Below are 22,493 nucleotides of genomic sequence, written 5' to 3'. Positions count from 1 at the left end.
TAGCGAAGGGCATTATCTGACTGGATTGGTAGCTGAATCTTCTACCAACAGTGGCGTTGGAGAGCATCTTCCACTCCACCCAAGGGCAGCAAGCAGGCCACATGCCATGCACACACACACACACACACACACACACACACACACCCCTTCCTCTCCATCTTGCTGCTGCTTCCTGCCTCCTGCCAAATGGGTCAAGCCCAGCTAGACAGCTCTGCAGGGAAAATACTGCCCAATTGCTTCCCTTAAAAGGGAAAGCCAGTCCTGTTAGCCATATAAGCATTAGTAAAATTAAGGCTTATGGCTCAAGCTTAACACTGGTGTGAAAGTGAAGTCTTGATTTTGTGCCCATAATGTGTTTTGGGATTATAGCCTATAATTCTAACACACTTTATGAGCACAGGATCAAGGTTAAATTTCATACCAGCTAAATTAAAAGCAAGCATTCATTGAAATCACATGTTTGCGTGCATGTTTAGTATGGCATGAACATATATTCCCACTTTGACCAGCATCTGCAGTAGAACAAACCACCTTCTCAACCCCATCAAGAGCTAAAGGCAGTTTTCTGCAAGGCTATGAAAGCTTCAAATGACTAAGCTAAAGTGATAATTGCAACCACACCATGAGCGTGTGGCTAGTATAAAGGCCAGCCCAAGATGTTTTGTTCTCTGCTAACAGAGATAGCAGCCTCCCCATTCCACGTACAAAAGCCAAACACCATTGATGGGACAGAACCCTCCACTGCATCTGACAGCAGCAGGCTTGCTTAGGGGGTGCTGGGCAGGGCATGACATTTGCAGCTTTGCCTGCTCTCCTCCCTGCAGCATTTGCTGCCTCACTCTGTATTATAGCAGGGCCAGCCCTGGCTGGCATGGTCATCTGAAGCCATTTTTAAAAATTTTTAGGGTCCCCAAATGAAACACTTGTCTGAACATATTGGCCATATTTACTGAAACCTTGCTTTTAAACAATGTGAACCAGAAAATAAAGTTCTGCAAACTGTGGGTTTGATCCTGACTTAGCCATACTTCCTGAAATTAATGGGGCAGGTTAGCTACAGCTACTGTATGCCTGGATCCAGCCCTAGAATCCTAAACATATACATGCTCTGCAGACTTTCAGGTAAACGTGTGTTTAAGACTTTAGTTTAAGGATTTTCAACAACAACTTGGAAAAGGTGTAGGGATCCAGGGCTCATCACCTTTTAACTGGAAATACTAAAGATTGAACCAGGGACTGTTTGAAGACAAAGCAGTTGCCCCACACCAAGTTATGATGCTTAGTGCAGGTGACTGAAGCAGCAGGGATGGACTGCCATTCTTTTGCCACTAGGGGCTCATCCACACTTCTGCTTGTCCCATGCCTATAGAGCATGGGTTCAAGCGGTTTTCCCCTCACCCTACTCCTTTCTCAGAGAAAATCTGTTCCTTGGCTCTAAACTAGACCAAACGTCAATCTGGAAAAAACCTGAATTGCTGTTTGCTCTGATTGAATGCTAAGGAGGAGTTTTCTCCAGGGCAAAGTGGCGAGACAAGAGGAAGGGTGCATGAGTCCCTAGTCTAGTCTTTATGGACCTTTTCAACCCTGCCCCTTTTTCCCTAAGATTCAGGAGTGGAAGTGGAATGCATTTTTTAAGCTCAAGTAAATTAAACAACTGTTTCCATGTCTTAAGTTGCCATTTGTCATCCATATCTTTGAAAAAATCTTTTGAAAACAAGCTGGACATTTTCCAATTGCACTGAATGGTTCTTTTGGCTTGTATCCAGAGTTAAGTTCTACTGAGAATTAGGCCCGTCAATGGGCATGAGTAACTTAAGTCCATTTGTTTCAATGGGTCTACTCTGACCAGAACTTCCTGGGATACAATCCTTTGTTTCCCACATAATAGCAAGTGTTTTCCACAAAAGAAGCCCACCAGAAAGACAGTGCTTGGAGATGATGGAAAACATGCTAGCACACCTATTACTCAGCCACCTTAAACAGAAACATGCACAGTAAAATTAGTTGCATCCAAAGTGCTACTTTAAAGGGACACAGGTGGTGCTGTGGCCTAGGGCTTGCCGATCAGAAGGTCGGCGGTTCGAATCCCGACAGGGTGAGTTCCTGTTGCTCCGTCCCAGCTCCTGCCAACCTAACAGTTCGAAAACATGCCAAAAAGTGCCAGTAGATAAATAGGTACTGCTCCGGCGGGAAGGTGAACGGCGTTTCTGTGCGCTGCTCTGGTTTTGGTGTTCCGTTGCGCCAGAAGCGGCTTAGTCATGCTGGCCACATGAACTGGAAAAACTGTCTGTGGACCAATGGTGGCTCCCTCAGCCTGTAAAGTGAGATGAGCGCTGCAACCCCTGAGTCGTCTGTGACTGGACTTAACTGTCAGGGGTCCTTTACCTTTTTTAAGTGCTACTTTAGGTGCTCCAAGTAGTATTTTTGACTGTTTCTCTTGGCCTCTGAGATTGTTACCCTCTGTGTCATATCTGAAAGTACAGCTCCAATTCACTATCTGTTTGCCATATAAAATGAAGGGGTCAATATTTAAGACAGAGGTCAAAGCCTCACACCACTCAAGTGCCCAGAACTAATTGCTCTCATCATTATCAGTTTACTTGTGCAGTCCACCCACCAATGCATAGTGTTGCACTAATAAAAAATAAAAGCACACTGGCGAAAAAGTGGAACTAGTGGTACATGAATTTTGGTACAGACTGGAATGTAACTCTCCTTCAGATTTTGCAGTGCTGAACTTTGTCATATAGTTCTCTGCATAAGTGTTCCAGAACATGTTAACAAATGCTTATTTAAGTTACAATACATTTGGAAAAAAACACTGAAATAAAGCATTTAAATACACATTTTAAAACAAATTTGCTTGTGGGCTTTAGAAAATTCACAGAATGATGCAGAAATGAGGCAGAATGTACTTAAGAACCTATGTGGAATTGACACTGATCAGAAATAGGCCAATTAATCCCTAAAACACCACACATAGATACACACACACATACACACACACACACACACACACACAAGCCTCTAACCCACAAACACGTTTCAATAAAGCATAAATAGTTTGATAATCACACCACAGCACTGTACTGAGATAAAGTTTTACAGGCCTGGAGGAAGAATCTGCAGATACAGCAGCAGTATGATTTGGGGCATGTTTAACTGAGACCCCCCCCCCTTTTTGAGCCACGCCAATAAAATGAGATCTACTAAGAAGCACAGCCTGCTTCTGGCAGTGAAATGTAGGAAGGCACATCAGAATTGACTGCCCTTCAATTCTGAGAAAGAGCTCAACTTCCAGGGTGATTTCATCAGATCTATTTATTAATGCATTTCAAGTTTTAAAAAAAACCTTACATTTGTTTGCACAATACTTTATTTTATTTTTGCAACTTTTTAGTAAAAATTTCCAAAGTGAACCAAAAAAACAAAAAAAAGGATACTGTATAAAACACAGTGGACATTAAACTGACAGTAGTATTAGATTGCAATTTGCCTTGATAATCTTGTTTTAATTTACCACATCTTAACTTGTAGTGGAGAGTTCAGTGCACTTTTCTCTTTGCAGAAAACATGAAACTTAGACCCAAAATAAAACAGGGTAGCCAGCTCTCTGCCAGGCACCCTAGCCACAGGAGAACATTACAAGCAAAGAATTTACATGTTCCAAGATCTACCACACTCAAGAAGTTACTATGAACTCTTGCAGAACAAAAGTCACCATTTTAGAAATGCAAACCTAGCTTCCAGCCTTTGCACAGTCTTAAGAACAGAACAAGAACAGAACCACCCCAAAATGTATTTTAAAATGGTTTAAAAGCAACTACAGATTTCTAACTAGTTAAGATCCTTCAGAATTATTTATAGTCTATTGGTCTGGGGGTTTCATGTACAAAATTTGTCTCTAAACCATGTACAAAAAAGCTGTATTTTGAAAAAAGTCACCACATACTGTACAAGTTTTACAAGGAAGAGATTTCATTATATTCTTTTAACATTTTTGGCCTTGCTGGCTTGCTTCACATTATGAGAATGTGTGTGTAAACTGTATACTCTTGGAAAACAAAACAAAACCCTGGCCAACCTCTTAATAAAATTTGCTTCCCAAGCAAAGCCAGAAATATTTTTACAGCCATTTGTTCCCTAATTAGCTTGGTGCTTTTGGAAAAACAGAAGCAGTGTATCACAAGCTTGAATAATGCCCTCTTCCATTTCCTGCATAGCAGTTAAGCATATTATGACATTGCTTTTGTTTCTACTTTGTTTTAAAATGCCAATTATTTACACTCATAATAAAAACTTTGGGCCATTGTGCTGTTGAGCTTCCAGACTCCTTTAAGCGCCTTTTGTGGACATTCCCCAGCCTACACAATTAAAACACAACTACAGCAGACTCTGCAGCAGTTACTTTTGTTTTAGTGGTTATCCTTAAGAACAGTATCATGCTGAAGAATTACCAAAATACTTAAACAAAAAAATTCAACAACTTTTCATCTCTCCCATATCTGTCAGAACTGGGAACCTAATTACCACATATTAAGACTATCAGAGCATATCAAAGAAAGTCAGTTGCAATCTTCTGAGGAAAAATAGAACACACTTGTCTTTCTACCAAAGCATGAAAAAAGAAGTCGATCATTTAACAGGCAAAGATTTTTTTTCATATTTTTTTGGAAAATACTTATGCTGAGCTCTCAGAAACAGTGGCGTAGCGTGGGGGGTGCAGGGGGGGCCGGCCGCACCATCTGGGGTTAGGGCAAATCCACGGGTTAGGGGGCGCAAATCCACGGGTTAGGGGGCGCAAATTACTTGCCTTGCCCCGGGTGCTGACAACCCACGCTACGCCACTGCTCAGAAATCATATATTTTACATAAAAATTAATGATGGGAACATTCTGGCATGTGCTATCCCCAGGACAGCAGCGGCACAATGCGAGAGAGAAAGCACAATCTAAAGGGAACCTTTCCTCCACAAGCCCCCTTTGGATCAGAGCAGAGCTTCGTTCATTTTAGTGGGGCTTGTGCAGGATGAGAAATCTGGGTTTTGCCTCCAGAGTGAATGTTAGCAGTAATTCTGACCATAATATAGATACATTTAAAAAAGGATCCGATCCGATTCACAATTCCTGCATAAAGCATTACAGAATCCAGACTTTTATACACCTTCAACCTCTGTTATCCTGAGTATGTCAATTAAACAGTAATTTCTTCATTAAGAGCGTAAAAGGTTTATAATACAAAGAAACATCCATATTGCAATTCTCTTGTTTTACAATTGCACACAGAAGTACAGGTGTACATGAGAAATACAATGTCTGCATATAACATTTTATGTACATTGGCAAAGTAATGTCTCCAATGTCTAGCTTCCTAGCCTCAACAGTTGAAAAATATATGCTTTAATTCATGTGAAGAGGAGTTTCACAAGAGCCATGTTTGCCTCCAAGTGAAGAAAAGGCAACAACGAAGAGCACAGGGAGGAGAAGGTCGAAATCATGGTGCTGAAGACGGTTAAAAATCTGCTTCAAGGTCAGCCGCTTCTCTTTTTGGGCAGGGAAATGTGAGCATTGAACATCTCCACATCTTGCCTTTTTTTCTTTCTTCTGCTTTTTAGTTGAAAGTTAGACCAGGGACAATGACTTAATATAGGTTTTCTTTGGAGTGAAATTTTCCCACTGTAGGCACTAGGAAGAACCAAGGCAAAAAACAGCACTTAACGTCTCATGTGTCCCATCTGATAACTCTCCCGGGGCCTCTGGCGTGGAGGAGGCTGAGCTGTTTGCGGCGGTCTCCTTCGCTTCAAAGTGCCTACAGAAAAAAGCATAGTTTTAAAAAGCATATTGCCTGTTTAGAGACCAGTCAAAACCTAAGACTTAATGTGCTATGTGCAAATGTCCAAGGCCTTTGATTGCCTATCTAAGGTAAGAACAAAGATGCCAAGCACAGAGTACTCAAGATCAGTTCTCCCTCTTCCTGCAAAACATCCGGTGGTGGTGGTGGTGGGGGTTTTACATTAAACAAAGGAAAAGCAATACAAAACAGTGGTTGAGACAACCATTTTATGCAACTGCAAAGGCCTGTCAGCGTAAAGGAAGTTGTCAGGTGAAGCCTGAAAGTCAAAATGCCTGCTCAGTTTCTGCTGGTGGAGTGCTCCACAGCATGGGACTGGTGGTGACACAAAACGTCTGATCTCTAGGCTGAGGCCAGTCAGGCCCCTGCAACACAGAGGACAACAGCTCTCCTCTGGATGTTCTCAGTGATTGGGCTGAAATACGACAGCTCAGGCGGTCCTTAAAGCATCCTGAGTTTTTTTCAGAGTTTTGTATATCAACACAAGAACCCTGAACCTGGCCCTGTAGCACATGGGCAACCAGTACAGAAGTTTTAGCAGGGGTGTCACATGCTGCCAGCTTTCTGACCTCATCAGTAGTCTAGCTGCTTCACTCTGTCCTAGCTTGTCCTATGTGAACAAGGCCCACACAGAGCAGATTGCAGGAATCCATTCTCAATGTTACCAACACATGGGCTATCAGATACAGCTGTTGCACCAGACTAAACAGGTAACAGCCACCTAAGTCATTTGGACCTCCAATAACAAACATAAGCTACATACCCACTCCTTTAGAGGCAGTACAAGCCCATTAGTGTGAAGGAGTTAAGGATACCACCCATTATACTAAGTCCACAAAGATTTGACAGCTGAAGGGACAACTGACTTTTAAGCCTCTGAGTGTCCAATAGGGCAGCACCTTCTCATAGGTTTTCCTCTTCTATATACAAGAGCATTTTGAGGCAAACACAGCACTGCCCTTTCATAGTGCAACTACTACAAGGTGCCAGCAACATTTTCCATTATACAGAAGAGGTTATACAGAATTTACAGAAGTCACAACATGAAGTTGCTTACCTGGGAGAGGTTTAGGTGGTGGCAGCTTTGGGTTGCTGCTTGGGGTATGAACACTGCATATCTTAATGAAACCGGCCATAAACATGATCAGCGCAATCCCCATAAGCAGTACAGCCCACCAGTATATCTGAAATTTTGTGACAGAACACAAAAGACTATTTTTAGGATAGATGTGCATGTACAACCCTACTGCATCTTAAAATCAGTGCAAAGCCATAGCTTTATTCCTCAAATGCCACCAGAGGCCTCTATGAATGAGATTCTAGGACCCCTGAGAGCCCCCATGGAGCTGGGGAGAGGCCCATGGATCCCAGCCTTAGCTGCTGGCTCCTCAGCTGCAGCCCACCTGCCTTACTCCACCAGAAGTGGGTGCTAGTGGTGGCAGCAGAGGGCATGCAGACCCCAGCAATGCAAGCAGGGTAGGTAGCTTGTTTTGACTATAACAAGTAAAGCTGAATGAAGCAGCATCTTTGAGGGCCTGTCAACCACCTACTTTTCAACTACCCAAACCTGGACAGGTCATCTGCTTTCTCAGGACTGGCACTTGCCCTCCTCACACCTCCCCCACCCCAGCTCTAGAAACAAGGCTGAAGTTAGATGATTCACAAATTGCAAAGCAAAAGCCATTTAACCATTAGCAAATCTAATTATTGTGTTGAAGTTTCTCCACTACATTTTCTGGCTTTAATTCAATTTGAATTTGCAGGTTAAAATCAAGTCATCCATATATTAATGCAATCATTTTCCAAAAAAGTAAACTGACGAGTCTAGAAAAGTGAATTTTCCCAGGACTGATATAGCGAATAAAAGGTTAAACTCCATCTTGGAAACTGCCCAAACTCCATAGGAAAACTAGAAAATGCCGCACTAATAGAATTACTAAAGGAGGAGAGACTGGAACAGGACACTGGGGGGTTGTGACAATGGCAGCTGCATTTTGCTGGGGAGAGTAGCATTTGAGAGAGAAAAAGACAGAACACAGGACAAGAGCAGGAAAAACAAATAAGAGACCAGGGACATCTCACTTTTTATATATTATGGAAGTGAATCTTCTGTGGGCAGACAGGGTGGGAATTGGGGTGGGGAAACAGGTCCTGCTCTCTGTCCTGTAATCTGTGTCACAAAGGGCACTCATCATATGCAAATCTCCTGGGAGCAGAGGGCTGGCCACAGGTGCTATTCTGACCTGGCATTTGGGAACTATGTTAATCATTTGGCTAAGTGATACATCAGTGATGAAAGGAGGCAGAGTCCTTCTTTCCATGCCCAGGTACACAGTACATATTTGTATGGCAAAATATTTAATCCTTAACCCCAAGTTGCATGTTAGAGCTAACAATGTGCCCTGTACCTGAAAATGCTGAAAATAAAACTGGAACAGGACAACATTTTATTGATTTTTTTAAAAACAGTGACCAAACATAAAATTTGTTAAGAGAAGAAAAGATGGATACTGCTCCAGCAGTTAGACTGGCCAGATTCAGAGTAAGGTGGCAAAAGGAAGCTGAAATGGCTGTACTTTTGGCAGTGCATAAAGAACCATTTACAACTGAGACATATACAGCAGCTATAGAAATCAGAGGGCACCAAAGAATTCTACCAGCCACCATTTACTGCACACAAAACTGAGAGCTGCTAAGGAAGAGCTGACTGCACGACCTGTCTCCCATGAGGTCTCATTAGAAGTAGTGCAGATATGGAGGCTGACTGGTCACCAGACGAAACAGAACGTGTCTGACAATCACAATTCAGCAGGAATAAAGGAATGCAGTGGCACCCAGGCCTGAACAAGCCACCAAGCATGGTAAGACAATGGCAGAGCTTCTCTAATGTAATGAGGTGAGAATCAGCCCCTCAAGAGACCAAATTTAAAGGACATGGGCATGGGCTTAGCTGGGGGGCGGTGCAGCCGCCCCTCAGTTAAACCTCAGTTAAAAATACTTAACTGAGGTTCTGCCTCCTCCAACAAAAGCCTGTCCCCCTTAACAAAAATCCTGGCTACGCCCATGGACACAGGCAATGGTCACTGTTTGGAAAATGTGCTAGGTCAAAAACACATTACTGCAATAAACCTAGTTACTGAGTGTGTGTTACATACAGTGGTACCTCGGGTTACATCCGCTTCAGGTTGCATACGCTTTGGGTTACAGACTCCGCTAACCCAGAAATAGTGCTTCAGGTTAAGAAATTCGCTTCAGGATAAGAACAGAAATTGGGCTCCGGCGGCGCGACAGCAGCAGGAGGCCCCATTAGCTAAAGTGGTGCTTCAGGTTCAGAACAGTTTCAGGTTAAGAACAGACCTCCGGAACGAATTCAAGTACTTAACCCGAGGTACCACTGTACATGAAAATTTCTTATCTGGCAATTCCCATTCTTTTCCATTCCTAAACAACCCTGAAAATGTTTCATTATAATGTAACATTTCCTGTTCTCCTGGTGAATAAAGGGAAAATGTGAAATGAAACACAGTAATGTCCAGAGGAAGAACTGTGAGAGAGACACTGAGTTGGCCAGCAGGTAATAACTTTTCCCACCTGCCTTGCTGCACCCTCCAGCCCTAGGAGATTTTATAGGAGAGCTGTTTCCAAACTCTGAGGAGAGACTCTGTTTCCATCAGAGGGTGGCTGGTTTCACCAGTGTTGCCCCATGTCTGGCCTGAAGTACCGTCAGAAGGGAGTTGTTATGCACAAGTGTATTTCAATGTGCTGAACAGAGTGAAAGAATATGATTCATGGGGGTGCAGTATGAATTTAACAGAGCTTAGTGTATTTTTGGCTGCTTTTTTGTTCATGTTGTTAATACTGTTTTATAGATTATAAATGCTGTCTTGATTTGTTAATCATATGACTTTTGCTTTAATTACAGTGCAGCTTGTTTTTTAGTTGCGGTTTTGTTAATAGTGTTTTATAGATTGTAATTATTATATTGATGATTTTTTAGTTATTTCATTTGATTCATGCTGTATTTGTGATGTTCTATTATGCTCTACCATGTTACTATTATTTTTTGTTTGCAAGCTGCTTTGGGATTCATTTGAATGAAAAGCAGCATAGAAATATAAAAATAAAAATCTACTTATCCTGGCACTCAGTGAATACAGATGCACACAAATCAGTGAAGCTGCACCAGTGCCTGCCTATTGGGTCTTTATCTCACCCTTCCTCTAAGAAGCACAGGGTTATGCTGTTTCCCTCGTGACAACCCCCACTGTACTAAGACTAATCATGCCTTGCCTAAGGTCACCTACTAAGCTTCACGGCCAAGCAAGAATCTAAGCCAGCTCTTCCTGGACCAAGTCCAATGCTCTAGCCCCATAGCACACTGTCTTCTAAAGCCTGGAAAGTGCACAACAGCCTTTTTTCACCTCTTGTCATACCCAAAGCTGGCAACAAGCTTTATCTCTATATATTTGCGTCATTCTATTCTATTCTATTCTATTCTATTCTATTCTATTCTATTCTATTCTATTCTATTCTATTCTATTCTATTCTATTCTATTCTATTCTATTCTATTCTATTAGATACGGGGAACCTCTGGTCCTCCAGATGTAGCTGAACTATATGTCCCATCAGCCCCAGCAACCATGGCCAATGTTACACATACGCAAATTCTGAAAACTGGAAAATACAAGTGCTCATGAGGACAGCTTCGAGCAATTCTTAATGGCTTTTTGTCATCCTCCCACCCCACTTTATTCAACAGTGTACTACCACTCTGCTTCATTAGAAAAAGCATACAACATTCTTAAGGCAGAATCTGTATGATCGCAGGAGAATTTTACCATTATCCATATTGGGGGCGGGGGGAGAGAACCTGACTCCTAGTGGTGCATCAATAAAACTGCTAGCATGCTACCCTTCGGGTAAATATTTACATGTTAGCAAAGCAGATGCTACAATGGCTCTGAAGAAAATGAACTACTGCTCTTGTAAAAGCACTACTCATCAAGGTAGCATTGTTGAATTGTGACAATCAAAGGGGGATTTTTTGGAGGTGGGAATTAATTCAAATTCAAAGCAACTGACAATGGCAAGCTTTACCACAGTTCACAACATAGTATTAGAGATTTCTTATGTTTAAAAACTTACAACGATCCATTCTGCAATGTTTTCATACAGCTCTGGATTAAAAATGGCCTTCTTTAACCTGGCTAAGGGGCCGTCAGCATCTACCAATCGACACCTCATGAACACATCACAGTAACCTTTGAAATCATTGCAGGGTGACCCAGGCTGCAGGGTAATAGTTTTGTGATCGAAGAAGTTCTTCCATTTAGCAGATCCTGTACTTGCACAGGAGTCTGGAAGCACTGGATAAAGCAAAAAACATTTTAAGAACAGATGTCATTTTTAGGAAGAGCAATACAACAAAATGCATCACAAGCAACAGCCTGCCCACAATTACATGTGTATTGAAAGAACATAAGAGGTACAGGACAGCAATCATTACTTAAATCAAAGGTAGGAAATTGATCCATGGGTCATTTTGAGCGGGGTGGGGGCACACACAACTGCCAATCATTTGTGTCATGATTCTTCCTTTGCCGCCCCACTTCAAATTCAAGCCAGGATTGCAAAGCAAGAAATATGTGGATGAATGGAAATGCTCCAAGAGTGAGTTGCCATTTTCTCATATCATGGGTTAAGATCTTGCTGACTTTTACAAAGAGCAGGCAGAGGCTTATTTGTTATCTCAGTGCTAAGCACCACAGCATTAAAGACCAGATATAAGCTTATCGGTACAAGTACTGATCCCTTGTCATCACTTACTGCCAAGATCAGAGATAACAGATCTCTACGCCTGACATCACAGGTCACTGGGTAACTGATAGATGGATACAGTTTGCCGGAAAGGCCTCATGGGTCAAATTCAGAGGTCTGGTGAGCTTAATTAGGTTGGTGGGCTGGAGGTTCCTCCTGCCCTCAGGTTAAATGAGGTCTTCATGAGATTGAAGTGTTACAACCAGGACTGAGCCAAGGCATTTTGGTGGTTGAAAGAGAAAAGGGAGGAACACCATTTGAACTAGTAGAATAGCACACAATGCACTGGGATGGTTTCTCACATGAGTAATTTCATTTCCTGCTGCAAAGGAGCAGAGATTTTTTAAATAAAGCTTGTGCACAAAATAAGCCAAGCTTGAACCCTGACAGGATGGAGGTATGGTCGGTGAGGGGCTTCCATGTCAGAGATGTTGGTCAATTGCCTGTTCAGGTGCAGAGTCTGGGGATGCATCTGGATCCCACTCCGTCACTGGAGTCCCAGGGAGCCTCAGTGGATAGAAGTGCTTTTACCAGGATCTTTCAACTGATTGTGTCCTCACACTTGGCTGTCCTTAATGGCACACAAGATCCAATCATCTTTCTTCATGGTAAGGTTCTCTGAATAACTCAAGAGTTCTGCAAACTATTCCCCAGCTTCAGTTTTATTGAATAAAAGTATCTGAAATTCTGTTATCAAAATCCAAGCTTACACTATTTATGTTTTAATGTGAAGAGAACTTACTTTTCTCCATGCAACATACGTGGCATAATTCTTTATCATCCTTTGCATCCGAACTGGCACATGTACATTCTTCTAAGCCATACTTCTCACAGATAGAACCAGCACATTGCTAGAGAAGATAAGATACAATTATTTTCCATCCATGCTTTACATTCCAGAAAACTTAAGGTTCATCATTTGTACAGAAAGAACCACCACCACCATATACTGTGAACAGAGAGTAATACCTTTCCCACTCTGGAAATAATAAAACTGGATGCATCAGCTGGTGGCGCTTGATATAGACTGGGCAGAATACAAGGCCTGACAATGCCATTTCCTAAACACTAAGAAAATTCACAGGTTCTCCACTTGTTACCCAATAAAGGAAATGCTTTATTCCAGCAGGGAGAAATATACAATCAACCTGGGCCAGTAGCATGTAAGCTGATATTGATTCCTTAGCTTTTCTGTAACATCTCTAGAAGACTTACTCCATTTATGCAAACTTGTGTATTTCTGTTGCAGTCCGTCAAGTTAGGCTTTGGTGCAGATGTTGGACAGAAAGAAGTGTTGCCATTGCACCTCCCTTCTTCCGCACACTCAGAATCATTTCGGCACTTTGCTCCAAATACCCTGAATGTACAAGATGGTGTGCAACAGGGACCTTGACTGGGGCTGTAAAAGAAGGGGAAATACTCAGTTGTCACTTCTTAACAGGTACCTCCTGTCACCTTATTCAGCCCACACATACCCTTTCGTTATTTAGCTGGAAGGATTAAGTTTAGCCTTTGTTCTGCAGCCCATCACCAATACAGATCAAAACTTTAACCGATAAGCTTGCTCTTAAAAAGGTGCCTCCTATCACTCTTTAATTCCTATGACTGTGGGTATAACAGGGTTGTTTAAAGTCTCATTGATAGTTTTTAGCTGAATTCAAAAGCTTAAATCAGTATTAAAAAGAGCAAGGCACTGAAAAGAACATGTGGGTCCCCCTTCCACCTGTAACACACTCAGCCCTACTTGTGGCACTTCCTTCATTTTCAAATAATTTATTAGCTGCCTTTCAACAAAAGCAAAACAGAGGTAAACAGGCTAGTCAGCTGAATCAAAGGCCAAACAGAAGGGATGTGTTATATACCACTGGCAGAAGAAAACAGAAAATTGGAATTTGGAACTCAAAAGCAGAGCCAGAAAAGAGGACTAAAGCTAGCATGATTGACAATACAAAAAGACATGGACTTTGTCACCACCGGTGTTCTTTAAAAAAACCTCATATACTACTGAAAAGCCTCAAATAGTGACCCTATTCACATGTATAAGGGCAATCAAAATTATTCAACCCCAATGCAAATCAGGTTTATTATCAACATGTTTGCAATGAGCAAATCAAACAAAAGCGATTGAAATAGCTCAACACAACAGATGCTTCGAGTGGTTTCCCCAAATTCAAGCTGAAATTGCAACTTATATTGGCTTCTTCAGTCTCACTATTATTCAACCCCTTCAGGGCAAGCATCTTTAGTACTTAGGGAGCAGCCTTTTGCTGCTATGACCTCCTGCAAAAGAGATGCATAGCCAAACAGCAGTTTCCGGCAGCATTCCTGAGGAATCTTAGCCCACTCCTCAGGAGCAATGGCCCCCAGTTCAGTAATATTTTTGTGTTTGCGTTCTGCAACCGCCTTCTGCAAATCCCACCAGAGATTTTCTATGGGGCTCAAGTCAGGTAACTGTGATGGCCGCTGTAGAACTTTCCAGGAATTCTTCTGCCAAGCCTTGGTCGAATCTGAGGTATGCTTGGGATCATTGTCCTGTTGGAAGATCCAATGATGCCTAAGCTTCAGCTTCCTCACAGACGGCATGATGTTTCCTCCTAGGATTTCCTGGTACTTCAGTGAATCCATCCTGCTTTCCACACGCTGCAAGTTTCAAGCACCAGAGGATGCAAAGCAGCCCCAGAGCATCACTGAGCCACCATCATGCTTCACTGCAGGCAGAGTGTTCTTCTCAGCGTATGCTTCATTCTTCCTCCTCCAGACATAGAGCTGATCCATGGGGCCGAAAAATTCCAATTTTGTTTCATTGCTCTACAGAACAGAATCCCAAAACTTCTGTGGCTTATTTATATGATTTTGAGCATACTGGATCCGACTTTTCTTGTGCTTTTGGTTTCGTAGTGGTGTACGTCTTGGAAGTTCTGGGATAGAAACCTTCTGCATTTAGTATGTGCCTTACTGTGCTCACTAAAACCTAGTGCCTGCTGCTACCAAGTCTTGCTGCAGCTCTTCTGCAGTCACTCAAGATTTTTCCCCAGCCTGCCTTCTCAGAAATCTGGTTGGTGCCACAGATAGCTTTCTTTTTCTGCCCCATCCAGGTAATGTAACCATTGTTCCTTTAACTTTGAACTTGCAAACTATGTTCCCAACTATGTGCCTCTAGGAACATTCAGTGCCTTCACTATCTTTTTGTATCCTGCTCCTTGTTTGTGAAGGCCGATTATCTCTTCACTTGCCTTCTTGGACCATTCTCTTTTCTTACGTCGTATTTCTAACATGCAGCCAAATTTGATGCTCAGCAGACCCCTAGGTTTTCAACCTTTTGCAGTTCATGGCTCCCTTGACCAACTACATTCTTTCTGCGACACCCCTGTGGGGCTCAGGAGCCCAGTTATGTCACACCTTGCTTGCAGAGCCAGCAGCCCCTCACCCCTTTTTGAACACCCTCCCTTGTGGAGTGTTCCGTCAGTCTCCTCTCCTCTCCTTGGGAGTCCTCCGGGCGGCAGCCACCACCCCTGGCAGGGGAGATACCATGATCACAATCTTAGCAGCCCGACAGAGACTGGCCAAAGATGAACATGCACCTTACTCACATTGAGAGGCAGCAATGGGTGCCAATGAGCATGCACAGCAGAAAGGCTCCCCATCAGTGCTGGGCATTCAGTTCCCAGGCAGGCCTTGCACACAGCAAGCACAAGAAAGGCCAGAGCAGTGCCTGACTGTGTACCCGACCTCCCACTTGTCTGTCCATTCCCAACAGCAAGGGCTGGCTGGCTGGGCTCCCTCACCCGCTTGTTCGCTTTACTCAGAGGCTACCTCAGCTTCTGGCAACCAGCACCCCCTGGCCAGCCCCAGAGGCACCATTCGCATGGGAAGCTTGTAGCCAGGGCTGCTGCAACAAACAGCTGCAGAAGCCTTTGGGAGGCAGAAATGCAAGAGGGCATCAGAGGAGGGAGGGAAGGAAAGAGGAACTGAGGCCAGTGTTGCCCATGGAACCCCTGACCACCATTCAAGGCACCCCAGGATGCCATTGCACATTGGTTGAAAACCACTGCCCTAGCAGTTTTCATGCGTTCCAGCTCAAGCACACCTGGTGCAACTAATTAAGCTCTTGATTAGTTGCATCAAGTGTGCTTGAGACAACACCTGTTGTATCTGTGCTGTTCTGAGGGATTCTATTCAGGGAGTTGGATAATAGTGAGACTGGAGAAGCCAGTATGCCAGCTGAATTTGGGGGAGCATCCACTGTGTTGAGCTATTTCAATTACTTCTGTTTGATCTGCTCACTGCAAACAGCTGAAAGTCTTTAATTTTGATAATAAACACAATTTGAAATGGGGGTTGAATCATTTCAATTGCCACTGTAAATTGTGGTTTACAGATACTTATTGGCAAAATGTTCAGGGGCAGCAATAGTCAAGCAGCTGGATAGTGAAAACCAAGTTGGACATCAATACCTGCACTGCTGGCCTGGTTTTAGTTTGCACTTCTTGTCTTCTGGTTGGTTTGCATCATAGCAACAGTCATCTTTACACTGGTCACTGTAGCCACAATCACACTGCTCTCCTTGCTCCACCAATCCGTTCCCACAGATAGGTTGACCAGACTCTGAAAAGCAGGAAGATCTTCAGAACACTATGTCCCTTAAACATATATTGTGAGGTATTTGGAGCAACACTGGAGGACACAGTGATTAACTGAACCAAAACAAAAGGGAAATTCCTTTTAAATAACCAGAGCAGGTATGGGAAACATTTCGCAGGACGCTTCTAATGAGTGCGTTGCAGGAGGCAGGTATCAGCTTGCTCTGACTTTCATGGGGGGGGGGGGAGTACCAAGTTGCATTTTTTTGTTGCTTAAAATGTTCTATTTACTCAAAACATGTGGATATTGCTCTCCATCCAGTAGATTGCAAGATAGTGAACAAATATAATGATTTTATTGATGAAAGTATTTCTATGCTGCAATATCAGAGCCATATATGGCTATGTAAACTAAAAAAACTGTACAAAAAAAATTCTTAAAATGACTAGTCAGTTAAAAAAATATATCCTTTGAACAGCCACATAGGCCTGTGGCATGAAAAAATATTTAAGTGATGCCTGCAAATCAAAAGGAAGGCTTGCTGAATCTCTGCTGGAACTGGAACTTTAGCAGTAATATTTGGCAACAGCTAAACCATAGGCTAAGGGCACGGCATGCATTTATATGCCTGGGAATACAGAAATGCAACCAGGAGCAAAAAGGTTGCCACTTAATGGTGTGGTGCATTTCTTTGTGAGAGGATGCTTTGCAATTTGGACACCACCAACACAAAAGCCCTCTCCTTTGTTGTGACACAGTGCACATCTGTTAAGAAGGGCCCTTGAAGAAGAGCTCCAAGCAGATCTCAAAACTTGGGTAGGTTGGGACAGGCATTTGAGTCTTTAAAGGTAAATGCCAGCACCTTGAACAGGACCCAGAAAAATAGCATCTGTGTGAGCTAGGGGGTGGGACACACTTGTGAACAAGCAGAGCTATAGCTTATTGGTGACAAGCAAGGTTCTTGCTTGGTTTTGCTTGGCTTTCTATTTTATCTGTTGGAGGAACAACTGGCCAGTGAAAATTTCAAAAATGACAAATTGGAGAGTCTTGAGACTGTCTAGATTTCATACTGATACCCTATTCCTACATGGATGAATTATCGAGAAGAGATACCTACCAACAAAACAATTGTTTCTCTTTTTTTCAAGAACTTGACTGATATTCCGAACGCTACAGATAGAAAATTTGTTGTTGTTAAGTTTGTCCCCAGATGTTGCTCTTGCATACATGATGTAATTGCCATTTTCTTTCTGTCCCAAGTTTTTAGACTCTCCTGGAGTGCATTCTGTTCCAGAATCATGCTGCAAGAGAGATACTTCTCGGTTTAATTTTCTGTTGTCTTAAAGGCAGCTTTACAGTAATAGTGTTAGTGGAGGAGTGAATGACCCCAGGATAAGAGGCAGGCAGGGTTAGGGAGAAATGATATCTGCAGCCAGTTTTCCTGGAATTAACTTGGAAACTTTTCATAGAACATTCACCAACCAGCACCCATAAGCAATATTATATTTTTCTTACATTCAATAGATTGTTTCTATCCATTAATAACCAATATGTTATCCCTTTATCTGCACAATATGAACAGTCTGAGCACCAACTGAAGTAAAATTTAGACTTAAAACCACAACAAACCACTCTAGCAATAGATAAAACCAATGGCTTCAAGTTACAAGAAAGGAGATTCCAACCAAACATTTGGAAAAACTTTCTGGCCGTAAGAGCTATTTGACAGTGGAACATTCTCCCTGGGGAGGTTGTGGACTCTCCTTCCTTGGAGGTTTTTAAGCAGAGGTTGGATGGACATCTGTCATGGATGCTTTAGTGGAGATTCCTGCATTGCAGGGGGTTGGACTAGATGACCCATGGGCACCTTCCAACTCTACCATTCTATGATTCTATGAAAACAAAAAACATTTTAATATCTCAAAGTGCTTTGAGCATCCAAACTCCAAGTTCAGCATTGGCATTGCTAATCCCAACATGTTTTATATCCCAGTGGAAGGTGTTCAGTATCAATACAAGCTAGTCACACAAACCATAAGAGACATGGCAATTTTTTCTTAAACATTGGCATAAGTGATAAGATTTATATTTAACACTATCAAAAGCCAGGACAAAGAAATGGATTCTCCACGTTATGTTAACCAGACTATATATCATTGCTTGCATTTTAGTAAGGCAAGTTGCAATAACTGTGTCCACACAAGAGAGTGTGTCCGCCTTTGTATTTATACAAACAGCACATTCCACATGGTTATTGCAAACTACTCCTGCCACATCTCACATAAGTCCTAGTAATTTCACTGAAGCTTGCAAAGGACATGTTCTTGGAAAGCAGAGTTCAGTCCTTGTTAACATCTATCTTGCAGAAGCTTGCTAGCACATGTGACCCTGCAGGCTGTGAAAAACAAGGCCAAACTGTGTATAGGAACAAGCCAGTATTCTTTCAACTATGCCATAGCAAAGGCTCTAAAAATGTCATCTCTCTCTCTCTCTCTCTCTCTCTCTGTGTGTGTGTGTGAGAGAGAGAGAGAGAAGCATTTGCTCTGTTGCACAAGGTCATAAGTGCACTGTCAAAGTATGATAATTCCTGATTGCCCAAGTTCAAGAGTCAAGGCTTGGATGCAACAAACTGTTAACTTGGGAGAAGCACAACTCACATCAGTTCTATTTACACAAATCGGGAGGGGAGGATTTCAGCACAACTCTTGAGTACCCCTAATCGGCTGTAGAAGCAGGGCCAGCTAGGAATGCAGCTGTAACGCTCATACTTACTGGAGAACCAAAGTTATGTCCAACTTCATGTGCAAAGGTGATATGAGAGACCTTAGGAGGGACGTGGGAACCATAATTCTGTACTGTGATGATGCCAGTATTTAAGGATTTCTTTTTGCCGTCAGAATAAAGCTTGCTCTTTTCACATATACCACCAGAGCTCCCTGCAGTTAAAATTAAGCAAAAACATTTTAAAAGGGGATTATTCTAGATTCACTAGAAAGCTATGAATAAATATTCCAGCTAAGAAAATGCCACAATAGAGCTTTTCTCGCCATTACTTTTGTTATCAAAACATCTCACCCTATATTCTGGCACAATTAGCAAGGAGCAACTGTAACAAAGCTCTTTGTGCAGACAAATAGTGAATGACAGGCAGATTTATTGGCCATGTTTAATCCCCTGCAAAGCATTCCCTTCCATCAGAAGTTCAAATTTCTGGCACATTCCACACTTTACTTAAGTGGACATTTCATTGCTTGGGGTTAAGTGAGGAACTGTTTTAGTTTATGTAACATTACTACCCCACCTCTAGTATCATTTGGAATAATCTCCAACACAGAACTTCTGCCACAGAACAACAAACTGACACAGTGAGTTTTTCCTACGAATTGGCTGATACCTTAGAGCAGGCTTCCTCAACCTTGGCCCTCTTGATGTTTTGAGACTACAATTCCCATCATCCCTGACCACTGGTCCTGCTACTTAGGGATCATGGGAGTTGTAGGCCAAAAACATCTGGAGGGCCGAGGTTGAGGAAGCCTGCCTTAGAGAGTGGCTGCTGGTCAGTGTAGGCAAGGCCAAGCTAGATGGGCCAATGGTCTCATTCAGTGCAAGGCAGCTTTCCATGATCCTATGACCACTTTCCACAATCCTATCATTCCATTCAGGCTCTATTTGAAGTTTTGATTCTTTGCTCCAACATGTATCACTGACCTTCCATTCTGTTGCCAAGTTTGGAAAGGGTCTCACAACTGGGATAGTTCAATCAGTAGAGTATGAGAATCTTAATCTCAGGTTTGTGGGTTCCAGCCCCACATTCCTGCATTGCAGGAAGTTGGACTAGCTGACCCTTGTGGTCCCTTCCAACTCTATGATCTTAGGATTTTAGCAGGACAAGTAATTTTGGGGGGGGGGGCCTACAAACTATGCCTCAGTAAAGTATCTAATTTTGGACTGAGGAAAAAAAGTTTTATCTTATACTGGAGAGGAGAACCTGCAGCCTTATGTGACCCTTAGCTTTTCATATGGCTTTCAGAGAGAGACGGAGTGGGGCAGAGACAAAGCTTTACAATCCTGCACTGCCACAAACTTTTCCCACCCTTAGCTGCAACCCCCAATGGCCAACAGTCTATTATATATGGAGGTCAACATGCACTTGCAGGGGTAGACTATAAATTCTTGAGGTCCTCAAATATGTGCTTCTTAAACTGTGATTCTTCCAAGTGCTACAGTTCAAGTGCTTAAATAGCACACTTTGCTGTTGCAAAGTACTTAGCCTAAGAATATCTGCTTATCTCAGCAAGCAGTATGACTCATTCTTAAGAGTATATTTACAGACCAACTGTTCTTCGGGAAGTTTGGGTTGAAACCACAAAGACAAAAATATCAATTAGACAAGTTGCACCCACTTCTGAGTTACCACAGTTATCCAAAATTGTCTTCCTGAAGATGAAACTACTGATCAACAGGAATTTTAATAGGATGGTGGGATAGGTTGTGACCTGAAAATAACATAAATTGTGCTATGCAGAGGTTAACAGTAGTCTCTCGAAGGTTTTGTTTTGTTTGTTTGTTTTTGAGGAAGGGACTATGTTACGTCTGCAGAAAAATAATGCAAGAGTTGCCAAAATAACCAGCCGTCTGTGGGCTTTAAAAATGATATTTGCAGAAGGATAAGGTTGATAATTTTCCCTCCTCCTTATATACATTACTTATTAAATGTATATGTTGTTTTTCAGTCAATATTGACTCCCAAAGCAGCTTAAAAAAGAAGTTATTTTTGCCATCGAAGTGCTATGTAGAGAAATGCCCTAGAGTGTATTTCATGCACCCAAATGCCCTGAAGTGAAACACCCATCTGTATAGTGATTAGTGAGTTCAAACCACAATCAGTTCAAAAAACATTCTCCTGTTTAAGGCTTGCTCCCCGAAGGTGACTTGGATAAGTACAAAAAGGAAAACCCTAATGACAATGCCTGAAAAGGACTACAGGATAATGCCGTATGCCAATTATCTAACTCAGTATTGTCTACACACTGACTGGCAGTAAGTCTCCGGTTTTAGACGGGCCTTTCCCAGCCCTACATAAGAGATGCTGGGATTAACCTGGGATATTCTGCATTCAAAGCAGGAGCTCTGCCCCTGAACTATAGCCTTTCCCTAAGCCCATTGAAACAGAAGCAGATCTGCTTTGCCACTTGCTTTTAGGCAGAACCTGGACGTTAAGTAGTAAACAAGTGAAGTTACCTCTATCCAAAGACTGGACATAAGCAAGGCAACCTGTCTTCTGTCAATGGGCTACAGCTAGATGTGGGAAAAACAACTTGTAGTCTATCATTCTACTACTGCCTTCTCTTTCCTCTTCCTCTGTATCCCAGAGACTGTTGCAGAATGGACTGGCCACTCTTGCCAAAGGTTTGAACTGACTGTTTGCAAAGGGTTTTTGAAACTAGTCCGAGTTTCACATCCTCCTAGCCTTGGACTGTGCTAGATGATCCTTCCACTTCAGTTAACTGCAATGAGGGCAGCTTTAGACACTTAATTGAAAAGCAAGACTCTTCCCTTTATACTACAGTGGTACCTCTGTTTATGAACTTAAATTTGTTCCGGAGGTCCGTTCTTAACCTGAAACCGTTCTTAACCTGAGGGGCACTTTTGCTAATGGGGCCTCCCACTGCCACCATGTGACTTCCACTCGCATCCCGGGGCAAAGTTTGCTACCCGGAACACCTACTTCCAGGTTAGCGGAGCTTGTTACCCAAAGAAAAGATGACGGTACATAACCAGAGGTTCCACTGTACACAGTTTAAATGGGCACTGATGATACCGAATGGCAGTTGTTCTGGTATTGTCTAGCATAGAATTCCCCAACATAGTGCCCTCCTGGTATTTTGGACTACAACTTTTATCAGCTGCAGCCAGCACTGCCATATGATGCTGAGGCTGATAGGAGTTGTAGTCCGAAATGTCTGGAGGTCATCAGGTGAGGAAAAGCTGTAACTTTTTTTCTGGCTGGTTAAGATTTATTTCAACACTTCAGCTGTGGGGTGGAAGTTAATCTCCTGTGCCTCATATACTTTTGTGGGAGTAAGGAGCATATGACAACTACATAGTACAAGTGAAAAGAAGTATCACCTCAGTCAGGCAAGCCTGCCAGGTAGCAAGGCATGCTGCCTTTCAGTAACACTAGGAGTTTAACCATTTAAACTAGGCAATACAACCATTTACGAATGATGGCCAAGATGGAACT

General features: G+C 42.5%; 1 protein-coding gene across 1 annotated transcript in view; it reads right to left on the bottom strand.

Moving 5' to 3' along the window:
- Positions 1-3,303: 3,303 nt before the first annotated feature.
- The window catches only part of ADAM10 (ADAM metallopeptidase domain 10), a 50,816-nt gene continuing 31,626 nt past the window's right edge, over positions 3,304-22,493 (bottom strand). The window contains exons 9-17 of the mRNA XM_081838896.1: positions 19,022-19,185; positions 17,367-17,550; positions 16,123-16,273; positions 12,884-13,067; positions 12,411-12,519; positions 10,997-11,217; positions 6,908-7,034; positions 4,849-5,808; positions 3,304-4,691 (exon numbers count right to left, since the gene is read on the bottom strand). Coding sequence (XP_081695022.1) covers positions 5,714-5,808; positions 6,908-7,034; positions 10,997-11,217; positions 12,411-12,519; positions 12,884-13,067; positions 16,123-16,273; positions 17,367-17,550; positions 19,022-19,185 — 1,235 coding nt within the window. The 3' untranslated portion in view covers positions 3,304-4,691; positions 4,849-5,713. The remainder of the gene's footprint in view (positions 4,692-4,848; positions 5,809-6,907; positions 7,035-10,996; positions 11,218-12,410; positions 12,520-12,883; positions 13,068-16,122; positions 16,274-17,366; positions 17,551-19,021; positions 19,186-22,493) is intronic.

The sequence above is a fragment of the Podarcis erhardii genome (genome assembly GCF_964252035.2).
Source record: "Podarcis erhardii genome assembly, chromosome: 14".
Classification (NCBI taxonomy): Eukaryota; Metazoa; Chordata; class Lepidosauria; order Squamata; family Lacertidae; genus Podarcis; species Podarcis erhardii.
The sequence above is the reverse complement of the archived record's forward strand: the minus strand, read 5'-3'. Positions and strand labels throughout refer to the sequence as shown.